This window comes from Ictidomys tridecemlineatus, chromosome 8 (genome assembly GCF_052094955.1).
Source record: "Ictidomys tridecemlineatus isolate mIctTri1 chromosome 8, mIctTri1.hap1, whole genome shotgun sequence".
NCBI classification, from domain to species: Eukaryota; Metazoa; Chordata; class Mammalia; order Rodentia; family Sciuridae; genus Ictidomys; species Ictidomys tridecemlineatus.
In genome coordinates, this window is record NC_135484.1 from 83,059,830 (window position 1) to 83,072,437 (window position 12,608).

Here is a 12,608-nt window from a genome sequence, read left to right on the forward strand (position 1 = left end):
GAGAGAGAGAGAGAGAGAGAGAGAGAGAGCATTCCATTCACCAAGTACAAAATATAACCCCAAAGGCACACTCCCAGTGACCTACTTCTTCCAGGCATATCCTATCTTTCTACAGTTACCACCCAGTTAATTTGTCTTAATGGGTTAATGCACTGATTAGGTCACACCTCTCATAATCTAATCATTTACCTCTGAAAATTCTTGCATTGTCTCACATATGAGCATTTGGGGAACATCTTATAGCTAACCCATAATAGAAGGGCAAATTTCGTCCTACCATGGCTTGAATTCTTCTGTATGGGGACCAGGGGCCACTCCACAGTTGTTCACACCATTCTTTGGTGTTTCTCCTTTTCCTTTGGCATTGGTTTGAGACTTCTGTTCCCTGTACTGTCTCTGTACCACCCAACAGTTTTTGCCAAATTTCCAGTTGGAACATTTATGGCTTTCCTCCTGCTACTTTTCACTAAAACATCATTTTTAGACACTGCATCTGATTGACTGTTTTTAGGAGGTAATGAATAAACTTGTGCCTGTTTTTGCACTTACTTCATCCAGTCTGATTTATAAAAATTTATGATTTTATCTTCTGGGAAGTCAATTCCATTGGCAAGCCTAGAATTTTGGAGACTTGTCTGGAATATCTTTAATATCATAAATACTTAAATTTAAATTACATGACTATGTTCTACAGTGACTAAGGATCAACATTTTTTACATGATCAATATTTACATATCAAAATATGCCTGTTAGAAACTGTTATTTCACCTCTTGTTTGTGGCATTTCGAAAGTAATTGAACTTTTTCTTTTATTCAGTATTAAGTGGGGTTAAAATTGTTAAAAAGAACCTGTCATTTGAGAACTGCTAAGTGCTTCTTATTTTTTGGAATCATATATAGTATCTTCCAAAGATCAGTTTTTCTCTTTATTTATTTTTTTTTTACAATTTTTAAGGACTTTATTATTTTTCTATGGATGAGCCATGCTTTCTTGCTTCTCTTTATACATCATGATTTCTTTTGAAAACTGAACATTTTAAATAATATATTGTGGGAACATTGTAAATCAGATTTTCCCCAAATTCAGGGATTGTTTCTGTTACTATTTGTTGTTATTTAGTTTTTTTATTTTATTTTCTTTTCTTTTTTTTCTTTTTTTTTATTGGTTGTTCAAAACATTACAAAGCTTTTGACATATCATGTTTCATACATTAGATTCAAGTTGGTTATGAACTCCCATTTTTACCCCAAATACAGATTGCAGAATCACATCTGTTACATATCCACATTTTTACATAATGCCCTATTAGTAACTGTTGTATTCTGCTCCCTTTCCTATCCTCTACTATCCCCCCTCCCCTCCCCTCCCATCTTGTCTCTCTACCCCATCTACTGTATTTCACTTCTCTCCTTGTTTATTTACCCATTCCCCTCGCAACCTCTTATGTGTGATTTAGTATAACAATGAGCGTCTCCCTCCATTCCCATGCAATTTCCCTTTTCTCTCTCTTTCCCTCCCACCTATTGTATCTGTTTAATGTTGATCTTTCCTTCCTGCTCTTCCTCTCTGCTCTGATCCTGGTTATTCTCATTATATCAAAGAAGACATTTGGTATTTGTTTTTTAGGGATTGGCTAGCTTCACTAAGCATAATCTGCTCTAGTGCCATCCATTTCCCTGCAAAATCCATGATTTTGTCAGTTTTTCTCTTTAATGATATTATTAAAAGAGAAAAATTTTCTAATGGATTGTGTGAATCATCGATTTAACAAATATTTATCACCTCTTTGGGACTCTGAGAATAAAGGCAACAGGTGAAATGCCAAAACCAAAATGGAAATCTTGGTTCCAGAGAAGAATCAGGCACCAGGGGCCCTGTTGTTAGTTTCTTTCAAATACTTTCTTTTTCCCTAAAATTTTCATCAATCTGACTAAAATCCAGACACTAGTCACTACTGGTTTGTAGGTACAGATGAAATTAAGGGAAAGAGGGTGTCGGGGATATCCTCATCATTACTGTGAATAAGGAGAACTGAAGGTTCATACCTAATCAACTAATTAATACAGTTGCATTTTCTTTTTATTAATCATTGTCTACTTATTTATAACTTTTTAGTTGTTGAGCCTCCTTCAAATTTGGTTGCCACGGAAGTCTCATCAAAATACATTAAGCTAAGTTGGGATCCATCTCCCAGTGCAGTGACTGGCTATAAAGTCCTCCTCACACCAATGGCTGCAGGAAGCCGACAGCACGCTCTGAGTGTGGGGCCTCAAACAACCTTGCTCAACGTTCGTGACCTCTTAGCAGACATGGAATACCAGATCAGTGTTTCTGCCATGAAGGGACTGACATCCAGTGAAGCCATCTCAATAATGGAGAAGACTCAGCCAATGAAGGTTCAAGTGGGTGAGTGAGTGCATGCACCATTGGGTTTGTAATTTGTGTAGGTCCATTTGACAGTAAGCCCCACTGGTTCAGACTTGGTTTCAGGCAAAATAATTTGCAATAGTTTTCTTTGAAAGAAGCATGCTAGGAAAGGCAGTACTTATATTATAAGATGAATTCATACTTGTTGAAATTTAATGGGCTTTTCTTCTCTTTACAGAATGCTCACGTGGTGTGGATATAAAAGCTGACATCGTGTTTTTGGTTGATGGCTCCTATAGCATTGGGATTGCAAACTTCGTTAAAGTTAGAGCATTTTTGGAAGTTCTTGCAAAAAGTTTCGAGATTTCACCAAACAGGGTCCAGATAAGTCTTGTCCAGTACAGTAGAGATCCTCACACCGAGTTCACTTTGAAAGAATTTACCAGAGTTGAAGATATAATTAAAGCAATAAACACCTTCCCCTACAGAGGAGGATCTACGAACACTGGCAAAGCAATGACTTATGTCAGAGAGAAAATATTTGTGCCTAACAAGGGTTCAAGAAGCAATGTACCAAAGGTTATGATTCTTATCACTGATGGGAAATCATCAGATGCTTTCAGAGATCCCGCCATAAAACTAAGGAATTCAGATGTTGAAATCTTTGCAGTTGGCGTGAAGGATGCTGTTCGCTCGGAATTGGAAGCTATCGCTTCTCCTCCTGCTGAGACCCATGTGTTCACAGTGGAAGATTTTGATGCTTTTCAGAGGATATCTTTTGAACTCACACAATCTATCTGCCTTAGAATTGAGCAAGAATTGGCAGCTATCAAGAAAAAAGGTTTGTGGAGTACAAGTTATCTCTTCATGACCAAAGCCTTTTGATTCTAAACCTGTGGATGATAGGCTTCTTCAATTCTTTTTATGAATTGGAGAAAGTAACATTCCTACGTCATTGAAAACTACTGGCCTTAGTCTATTTAGCTCTGAGTGATGGCTGCTGGGTATGGATCATTTCTTTGTTGGCTATGCTCACCCATAAGAGTTGTGAGATGTTTTTGCTCCCAGATTCTCAATCAGGGTAGGAACCAACTTTATCTCACCTATTGGCCATAGCAAATCAAAACCAATTTATTGAGTGTTTATTATGTGCTGGATACTGAGCCAGGTCCTTTGAACAAAGGTGACTAGAACAAAGTCCCAAACCTTTGAATTCTTTTTAGAACTTCACTTTTCTGGATAATTTTTGGGCATCACTCCTCACATTTGGGGTTTCCTATCCTCTTTTTCTTCATTTAACTAAATTCTCTTTCAGTGTTCAGTTAAGAGTTCCATCTCTTGCGTCCTACCTTCCTTAACTATTCTAGCCCTGGAACGCTCACTATTGCTTTCATTCATTTGGCATCCACATGTGTTGCCGTTTTTGTTTATAACTATGCACTTGCTCATCTCTCCAGTTCGAGTAGTATTTCTCTGGAGGACAGGCAATGTGCATTAAGCATTGTCTCATTCTATGATTTAGTTTAAATGCTTAGTTTAATAAGTGTTCTTTTTTAGGAAAAATTTTCCTTAGTTTTATTTTGAAGTATCTACCTACCTACCACCAAAGGTTTATATCCAAGTCCTTGGGAATGAATGGGAAAATCACAGTGGCTCTTTTTGGCTTTGCTAGTACTGAAGTAGCCCACACACGAAGAGTACCATTCTGTTACCACTTTGTCTTAAGAAGTTCAAATTCAATTTTAATTAAGCATTTACATTTTTCAGTATTTATGGATGGTCAAGGCAAATCATCAGGACCTCCTTGTAAGGCTGTGAGTGAAGGGCCCTCTCTCAGTGGTTGTGTGTGGAAGGTTGACTCAGTACATTGGCCTTAATGGCCACTTTCCCAAATTAATATAAGCCATTTCAGAAACATGAAGTCATTAGATCCATTTTTGTTTTATAAATTTTAAAATTTTAAATCAAGTCTTTTTTTTTTGAATAGCTTATGTGCCTCCAAAGAATATTAGTTTTTCTGAGGTGACATCTTACAGTTTCAAAACCAACTGGTCTCCTGCTGGAGAAAATGTTTTTTCATATCACATCACATACAAGGAAGCTACTGGGGACGACGAGATCACGGTGGTGGAGCCAGCCTCAAGCACCAGTGTTGTTCTAAACAACCTGAAGCCAGAGACCTTGTATTTGGTTAATGTGACTGCGGAGTATGAGGACGGCTTCAGCATTCCCACGGTTGGAGAGGAGACCACTGAAGAAGGTGTGATGGGGTTTCTATCATGGTTTATCATGGACTAGTCATTTATTGCAGAACAAAGTTATAGTTACAACCACCAGCTTTATAGTCCAGAATTGTGAACACCTTTGTAAAATTTGGTATCTTTAAGATACAGCTATTTATACATCTTTTTTAGAAAGAGAAAAACACTTTTAAGTAAAAAACTCTAGATTTGTTGTAATGAATTCAAGGTTAAGAGACAGAGAATTGTTAATACTTGTGGAACTAACTTTTGAAATACTGCTTTTCCATCATGTTCTGTTGTACATTTTGGCAACATCATGTTTTAAACCCTTCTGCAATTGCCTTATATTGCTAATGGAACTAACTACAGATACATATTGTCACATATTTTCTTTTTTTAAAAAAAATATGGTGAAATATATATAACACAAAATTTATAATTTTAGCCATTTTAAGTGTACATTCATTCCAGTGGCATTAAGCATGTTTATTTTGTTATTCTACCATCACCACCATCCATGTCTAGAATGTACAGAACTGAAACTCCGTAGCCTTTCAACTAAAATTCCCCATTCCTTGATTCCCTCTGCCCTGGAAACTACCATGTTGCTTTCTGTTTGTATGAACTTTTTCACTCTAAGTGACTCATAAGAGTGGAACCATACAGCATTTGTCCTTTTGCATATAATACTTATTTCCCTTAGTGCAATGTCCTCAAGATTTGTCTACTTTGCAACACGACTCAGAATTTCCTTTCTTTTTAAGGATGAATACTGTTCTGTGTATGTATACGCCACATTGGTTTATTCATCCATTGATATTCAGGTGGCTTATACCTTTTAGCTGTCGTGAATAAGGCTTCTGTGAACATGGGTGTGCTAATTTTACCAATGCTTTAAGAAGTATTTGTTTAGATGGGTCAACTGGGTAAAGCTGAATAGTTTTTGACATAATATTGACAATTAAAGGGCACCAATGTAACCTGGTTAGGACAAGATTAAGACAAAGCAATTACTCTTAATATAAAGACTGGGAATATTACAAGAGGTGTTGATTGTTCTCTATTTTGACTGGAGATATAAGGGAAAGAGCCCAAAGACCAGCATGAGGAATTTACAATAGTTACAGAATGTTTACTGATAGATCTGGCACACATGGCCATATTCTATTGATAAAAGCTAAGGAATCTTTTTTCTCAGAAACTTTCTTTTCATAAAAACAAACTGTAGAAATAAACACATTAAAACTTGACCCCTCCTCTGAGAAATAGTTTTGGAGTAGAGGCCACTATATTCACAGACACTCTAGTTTTTGGCCATTGGGCTTTTACAACAGAATTTGGCAATGCCTTTCTAATTATACGGTTTGTAGCAAAATCTAGGATGTGAATTTTCTTTAGTCAATAGGGAAATTTCTGATTCAATACTTTCATTAAGATAACACTTTTTGAGCTCCTGCTATGTGTCAGATGCTATGCTAAATATTTTTACATGGATTATCTTATTCAACCACTTCAATAATCCAATAAGTGGTCCTGTCTTACTGCTGGGTAATCTGAAGCTCACGGTTACACATATGTTAAGTTTCAGAGCCAGGAGACAAACTCCTCAGTCTATCTGCCTCATTTGTTCTGACTAATTTAGTCTTTTTCCTTGCCATACAAAATGAATCATAGCTGTAAGTCTGCCAACCACCATTTCTTTCTTTCCTTTCTTCCTCTTTGGATTGATCTATCGATTTTTAAGTAAAGTTAAATTTTTAAGTAAAAAGTTCTAATTGGGAGGAAGATACAGGCATGTTTCTGTGTAGTGGACTGAGAACACAATGACCTTGAGTTTCCCTTTTCTCAATATGTTGTCCATATGGACAGTTTGCCCCCTTGAACAAATAAATGTTTACTAGACATGAAGCCAAATAATGCTCTCATTTGGGCTTAATGAAAATTTCATTGAAGACTGTGAGTCTGTGTATGTTATCCATATTGCAATTTGACTTCAAGATATAGATCTAACTAGTGTTCATTAAGTACCCATCACATGCTTGTTCCCTCACATATATAGTCCAGTTATTCTTCAAATCAAATGACTGTACAGATAAAGTTAGTTAATGTATTGTTTCAGAATCTATTTATTCTGGCTACATGAGTGCAGAAACTAGGATGTTTGTCCAAAAACTGTAGATTTAATTAGAGAAATGTTTTAATTTAGTTTATAAATGCTAGTTTTTGTATTTTTCACATAAATTCTGCTAACTTTTTTTGAACATATATATGATATATAAATATATATACACATACATACATACGTTGTTTGTTTGTTTTAGTAAAAGGAGCACCTCGAAACCTAAAAGTGACAGATGAGACTACTGATAGCTTTAAAATTACCTGGTCTCAAGCTCCAGGAAGAGTTTTAAGGTATCGAATTATATATAGACCAGTTACTGGTGGAGAAAGCAAAGAAGTTACCACTCCAGCCAACCAAAGGAGGAGAACGCTGGAGAACCTGACTCCAGACACAAAGTATGAAGTATCTGTAATTCCTGAATATTTCTCAGGACCTGGCACTCCACTGACTGGAAATGCAGCTACTGAAGAAGGTAGAGGAAATATATTGATTATATGGTAACAACCAAGATCTTAAACTGAGGGGAAAGTTTGGATAACTCTCCAGATAACACAAGTCATGAGACATTTTGTCTCAATTATCTGAGTATATACTTCTTTGAAATTGAAGTTCTTCAAATTTTTTATTTACTTATGACATCATTTGTTTCAGGAGAACTTGAATTCTATGATATGGTCTTAATATTCATTAAAAATGATATTATTAAATATTTTAATTAAAAATTGAAGCATGACTAAGGATTAAAAATCAAACTGCTTGGCACCATGAAAACAGATCATATTTTACTTCTTTGGGAAGATTTTTAAACATTAATTTGTTTTTATTTACTGTGGCAGTTAGACTTCTGGGATCAATTCTGACATTTGTTGTAAATAGTGTTTAATATATATTTCATTGAGAGAAAAAGGCATATATAATCTTTTTTTATGTCTTATCTGTGTAGTTTTTAATAATAATAAAATGCTAAGAACATATTAGCAAAAACAAGCAGTTATTGTGCACCTATTTGCAGTAGACTCTGCAAAGATTTTTTTTGCGTATTATCTCATTAAATTCCTGTATAGACTATGAAGTTACTGTTATTGTCCCAGTTTTAGAAGGAAATGAGGCCAAGGGAATTAAATAATAGCTCTGAGTCATGTGGTTCATAAGTCAGGAATCTGAGTTTATGTTCTTCACTGCTATTTGCAGATGCCCCCAAGGAATATCTACTACAGTATAGTGTGGCCTCTGTGTCACTCCCTCCCCTCTACTTCAGTGCTCCCCTCCCTCCCTGTGCAATTTAGCTCATTAGGCTTTTCTAAGGTAACCTCTTCTCCTTCTGTGTCCTTTCTTCCTCCTTTCTCTTCCTTTGGGAAGTCACTGTTTCATTTTTTCTTTTACTTGCTGGGAATCTGGGATTCTTTGTGCTGGTCACCATGAAACAACCCAGGAACTCTTCATCTTTCTGTTTTCTGGAGTAAAACTGGCTGGGTGCTATGTTCCCAGTTGGTAACTGAGTACCCTGAGACTCTTCAGAGATGATGTGGCTAATCTACCTGCAGCCACGAGATGCTAGACATCATAGTTGAGAAGGGATAGGTGGCCCTCTCAACTATACCCAAGCCGTACCCAAGTTTCTGTCTCAACCTATTTCTTCTCTTTTCCCCTTAGGACAAGATCATTTTAATCACATTTATTCTATCATCATTATTTCCTGGATATTACCTTTAGATATTTATAGCCTTATACCAACAAAGTGTTTGTCCTGAGACATCTTGGAGGAGTTAAAGTCTCCTCCATTGTAATACTAATCAACATGGGTGCATTTTATAGTTTTTTCCCACTTTCAGGGAAAATTTAAGAAAAATATTTTGTACAAAATATTCTAACATGAGAATTACACAGATTAACATGAAAGATTTTAATCTGTCTAAATTCAGAAAATGAATGGTATGTCTTTGGCTTTGTTTCTACTAACACAGAGGTCCAGATTTAGAAATGCTTAAACTTTGTTGACTGGTTAACAGTTTAAATGACTAGCCTCATTCAGGATATAAAGTAACCAAGTGTTTTTCAAGTCAGTTTATTAAATAATGGATTTTAATGTTGTTATTGTCATTTTTAATGAAGTTAGAGGGAATCCAAGAGACTTAAGAGTTTCTGACACTACAACATCAACTATGAAGTTATCTTGGAGTGGAGCACCTGGAAAAGTCAAACATTATCTCGTCACATACACCCCAGTGGCAGGAGGGGAGACTCAAGAGGTCACTGTGAGAGGAGATACAACCAATACCATGCTGAGAAGATTAAAGCAGGGGACACAATATGCCTTATCTGTGACAGCTTTGTATGCATCTGGGGCTGGAGATGCCCTTTTTGGAGAAGGAACAACACTGGAAGGTAATCACTGTCATATTTTAATGAAAATTGTTGAACTTGTTTGTGATTCTGTATTTAGGTAGCTTAACATTTTTTCAAATAATGAAATCTGGAAATGTGTAATCTTTATTCTTAAAAGGAATTTATAATTTGAAAATGAATAATCATAAAATTGCCTGTTACTCAAAGATATAGAAGGTAAGAAACTGAAAAAAAATTTAACTTGATTAGGAAAAAGTATCTTTGGGGAGCAGTCTGTATAGTAAGGCCATGAAAATGTGTTTATAGTGCCTTGGGTTGATTTAATGGAGATTAAAGGTGCAACATTCAGGGAGGGAAGGAGCCTTGGGAAATATCTATAGGTGAAGAGTATTTGAATTGCTGAAGGTCAATGTCAACCAGGGCCTGATAGGAGCCATTTTCTCTTTTGGTCATGTGGTCTTCTCTTTTACTATGCACAAAAGCACTCATAGTAGCTTGAGAAATATGAGAATCCACGTTTTTGTTTGTTTTCTAAGTAACTTCTAAAATTCAATTCCATGTTAGAATTTCAGAGTTAATGCAATACTTAGTAAGTACAACCAGCAAGACTGTCTTCTTGTTTTTTTACATGAATTGTCAGAGTGCTTCATATTTTTTAGGTTCTTTTGAGATATAATGGCAGCTTAGGTTTAACTCACCACAAATAAGTAAGTAGTGCATGGTAGAGAAAACATAAATTCAAGTTAACCACAAAGAGAATGATTGCAATGCAAAGAAAAAGTGTTATCACTAGATGATTACAATGATGCTGATTAGTAGTGTAGGCTAACAAGCTTTCCTTCTTTTTATCATCACATTTTATATTACTTATTTAAATCATTATTGAAAGAAAATGAATCTGAAATACCTTTGTGATGTAAAAATTCATAGGAAATTAGGCAAAATACCCATCAAATTTGACAAATTCAGGAGCTTGGAGGATTGTAAATTGGAACTGGCAGGGACAAACCTATAATAAGTAATTCTGATTGGATGCTTAAAGACCTAGTCAAGAATTAAAAACAAATAAACAAAAATTTTTCAAATCAAAATAACCATGATTGAAAGTTTAATCCCATTAGTCCCAAAAAATCTGTTTTAAGAAAAGGATTTAAATATAAGATTACATACCAGTGTGTGAAGTCCTGATAACCAGAAGATTGGCTGAACTACGTAGCTGAGCAAACTTAATAAGCTTTTTACCCCTCTGAACCTCAGTTTTTCCAGCTATAAAAGGGGATGATCATCCTCCCTCCTTCTTCAAATTGCTATATGTATATAAAATTCATCAAGAGGAAATACCTTACTAACTTTAGAACTGATATTTAAAAATACAGTGCTAATATTGATTGGCTTCACAAAAACTTTCAAAATGAGAGGCAGAAATAAAGATTGCCTTAACTACAGATGCATAAACATAAAAATAAAAGCATGTGAACTCTGCATCTGGAGCAACATCCAGAATTTTGGAGAAACTAGCCCTTCTCTTTTGACCTTTTGCAGATTTCTTTTTCATATGCTTTTTATAAGTTTTTAGCCTAGATGTTCATAGGATTTTTTTCAAAGGATAAACTTTTGGACTTTTTTTTTTTTTTAAAGAATAAGTGCGGATTATTTACATTTGTAAAAAATTCTCCTTTAAATTATTTCATGGTCCTGGACATAACTTAATAGTTTTTCTTTTGGTTGTACCTTTTAATCTTCTTATATTCATCTGTACCACTTTCTTTTAAAAGTATAGTCACATTCAAAAATTTCTTAATTCTAAAAATTAAGGTATTTTCTTCAAGAATGAAGATGGGGATATAGCTCATTTGGTAGAGTGCTTGCCTTGTGTGCACAAGTCCCTTGGTTAGAACCCCAGCACCACCAAACAAAGAAAAAAAACCCTGAAAATCTTATATAATAAAATTCTCTTTAAAAATTTTACAGCAAACACATTCTATTAGTCTGTAGTTTTTTGGGGGGCTAGATGTATAGTTAATTGTTTATGAATTTTTAACTTTGAACCAGTGGTATAGATAGTCTAGTCTAGCAACTTGTATTCATGTTTGAGTGCATATATGCACACGTATACTAGGTATTTGATCAGAAATTGTCTCTATGGGATATACACAGGAAACAAAATAAAAATTAAGCACTACAGCTTCTCATTTCCTGAGATGGAGGAAAGCTAGATGATTTTCAAGTTTGCTTAAAAATATAGTTAATTTGTTACTCAATTGTAATAATAAAAAATATTTTTCATTTACACTAGAGTTCCTTACTGCAATGAAAGATTACAAAAAAAAAAAAAAGTTGCCAGCCTGATTTTATGAACATATTTGTCCCATTGCATTATGTGTGGTAAACTTGACAAATATGTGAAAGCATAGTTGTGACTAAATTAAAATAATAGAAGACTTTTGCCCCTGGTTATTCCATTTCATTTTATTATATTAACTCAGCCAAATCCACATACCATATACAGGAATAGGATATGATGGTAAATGCAGGGAGTGGAAAGCCCAGAAACAGAGCCAGGCAACTGCTTTTGAGGGCTGCTGTTTTTCTAATCTGTTTTTCTCCTGGAAGAGGAGGTGGTAAGAGCAGACCTTGAAGGAATGTTTCTTCTATCCAGAGGCATGGAGGCAACCATAAGAGCTTTCCCTAGGTTGAAAATTGTACAAATTACCTCAAGTGCATCGTGGCTTTCAATTCAAAAAGCAAGAATGCATTTTTAAAAAAATATTTACTATAACCTACAACCCTCTCTAACTTGAATCTGTTTCCTAGTACTTTCTCCTTCCTTCCTTCCTCTTTCCTTCCTTCCTTCTTTCCTTCCTTCCTTCCTTTCTTTTTTAAAAATGCAGCTGAAGATCAGAAAATTCCCCTGTCTCTGGAAGAGAGATTTATTAGCATTGGCATTGGGGAAGTTCATGGTTGGCTCTAGTATTGTATGCAATAGAATCACAAAGGCAGAGTTTATTACTATTTCAGATTCAACTTCAGAGGAATTTGAGCACAAACCATTAGTTTTGATTTACATTTTTTTTAACCGGGTGGTTGTTGTTAAAATAGGTAGGCTTAATGTAATTTCTAAAACATGATTATACATGTAGATGCACGTTAAATATTGATAGAAACCTTTGTAGTTAATGTTAATACTTAAGAGGTATTATAAACCTCTTTTATAAACCTCTAAATGAATAGTGTTCATTTTTATTCAGAGATTTACCACAAATGAATGAAAATATCGGTTCGGAAATAATATGGCTCTTTTAAAAAATTTCTGAATGTTGTTTTTTGGGCTATGGAAAATATGACTTTTCGGAATTTTCTTTGTTTCAGTTGCTGTAGCAACTTGCCAATGCCCTAGACATGAATGGCTTCCTACAGATCAAACCAAACTCAGTTGACATTTTGTTGCAATGAGGTTTTTAGCATATCACAAGAATTCTGCATGATGTTGAGTAATATGAGGCTTCATCAAGACCAAATAACAAAGCC

At 35.0% G+C, this 12,608-nt stretch overlaps 1 protein-coding gene across 4 annotated transcripts in view; it reads left to right on the forward strand.

Annotated features, from left to right (window-relative positions):
• Col12a1 (collagen type XII alpha 1 chain) overlaps nucleotides 1–12,608 on the forward strand; it is a 111,576-nt gene that overhangs the window by 19,012 nt on the left and 79,956 nt on the right. For 3 of the 4 annotated variants that reach the window (XM_005340334.5, XM_021720224.3, XM_021720225.3), the window contains exons 9-13: nucleotides 2,118–2,408; nucleotides 2,608–3,210; nucleotides 4,357–4,629; nucleotides 6,934–7,206; nucleotides 8,847–9,119. The exons of the other annotated variant lie outside the window; for it this stretch is intronic. In XM_005340334.5, the coding sequence (XP_005340391.2) occupies nucleotides 2,118–2,408; nucleotides 2,608–3,210; nucleotides 4,357–4,629; nucleotides 6,934–7,206; nucleotides 8,847–9,119 (1,713 nt within the window). The remainder of the gene's footprint in view (nucleotides 1–2,117; nucleotides 2,409–2,607; nucleotides 3,211–4,356; nucleotides 4,630–6,933; nucleotides 7,207–8,846; nucleotides 9,120–12,608) is intronic. 4 annotated transcript variants of the gene reach the window in all.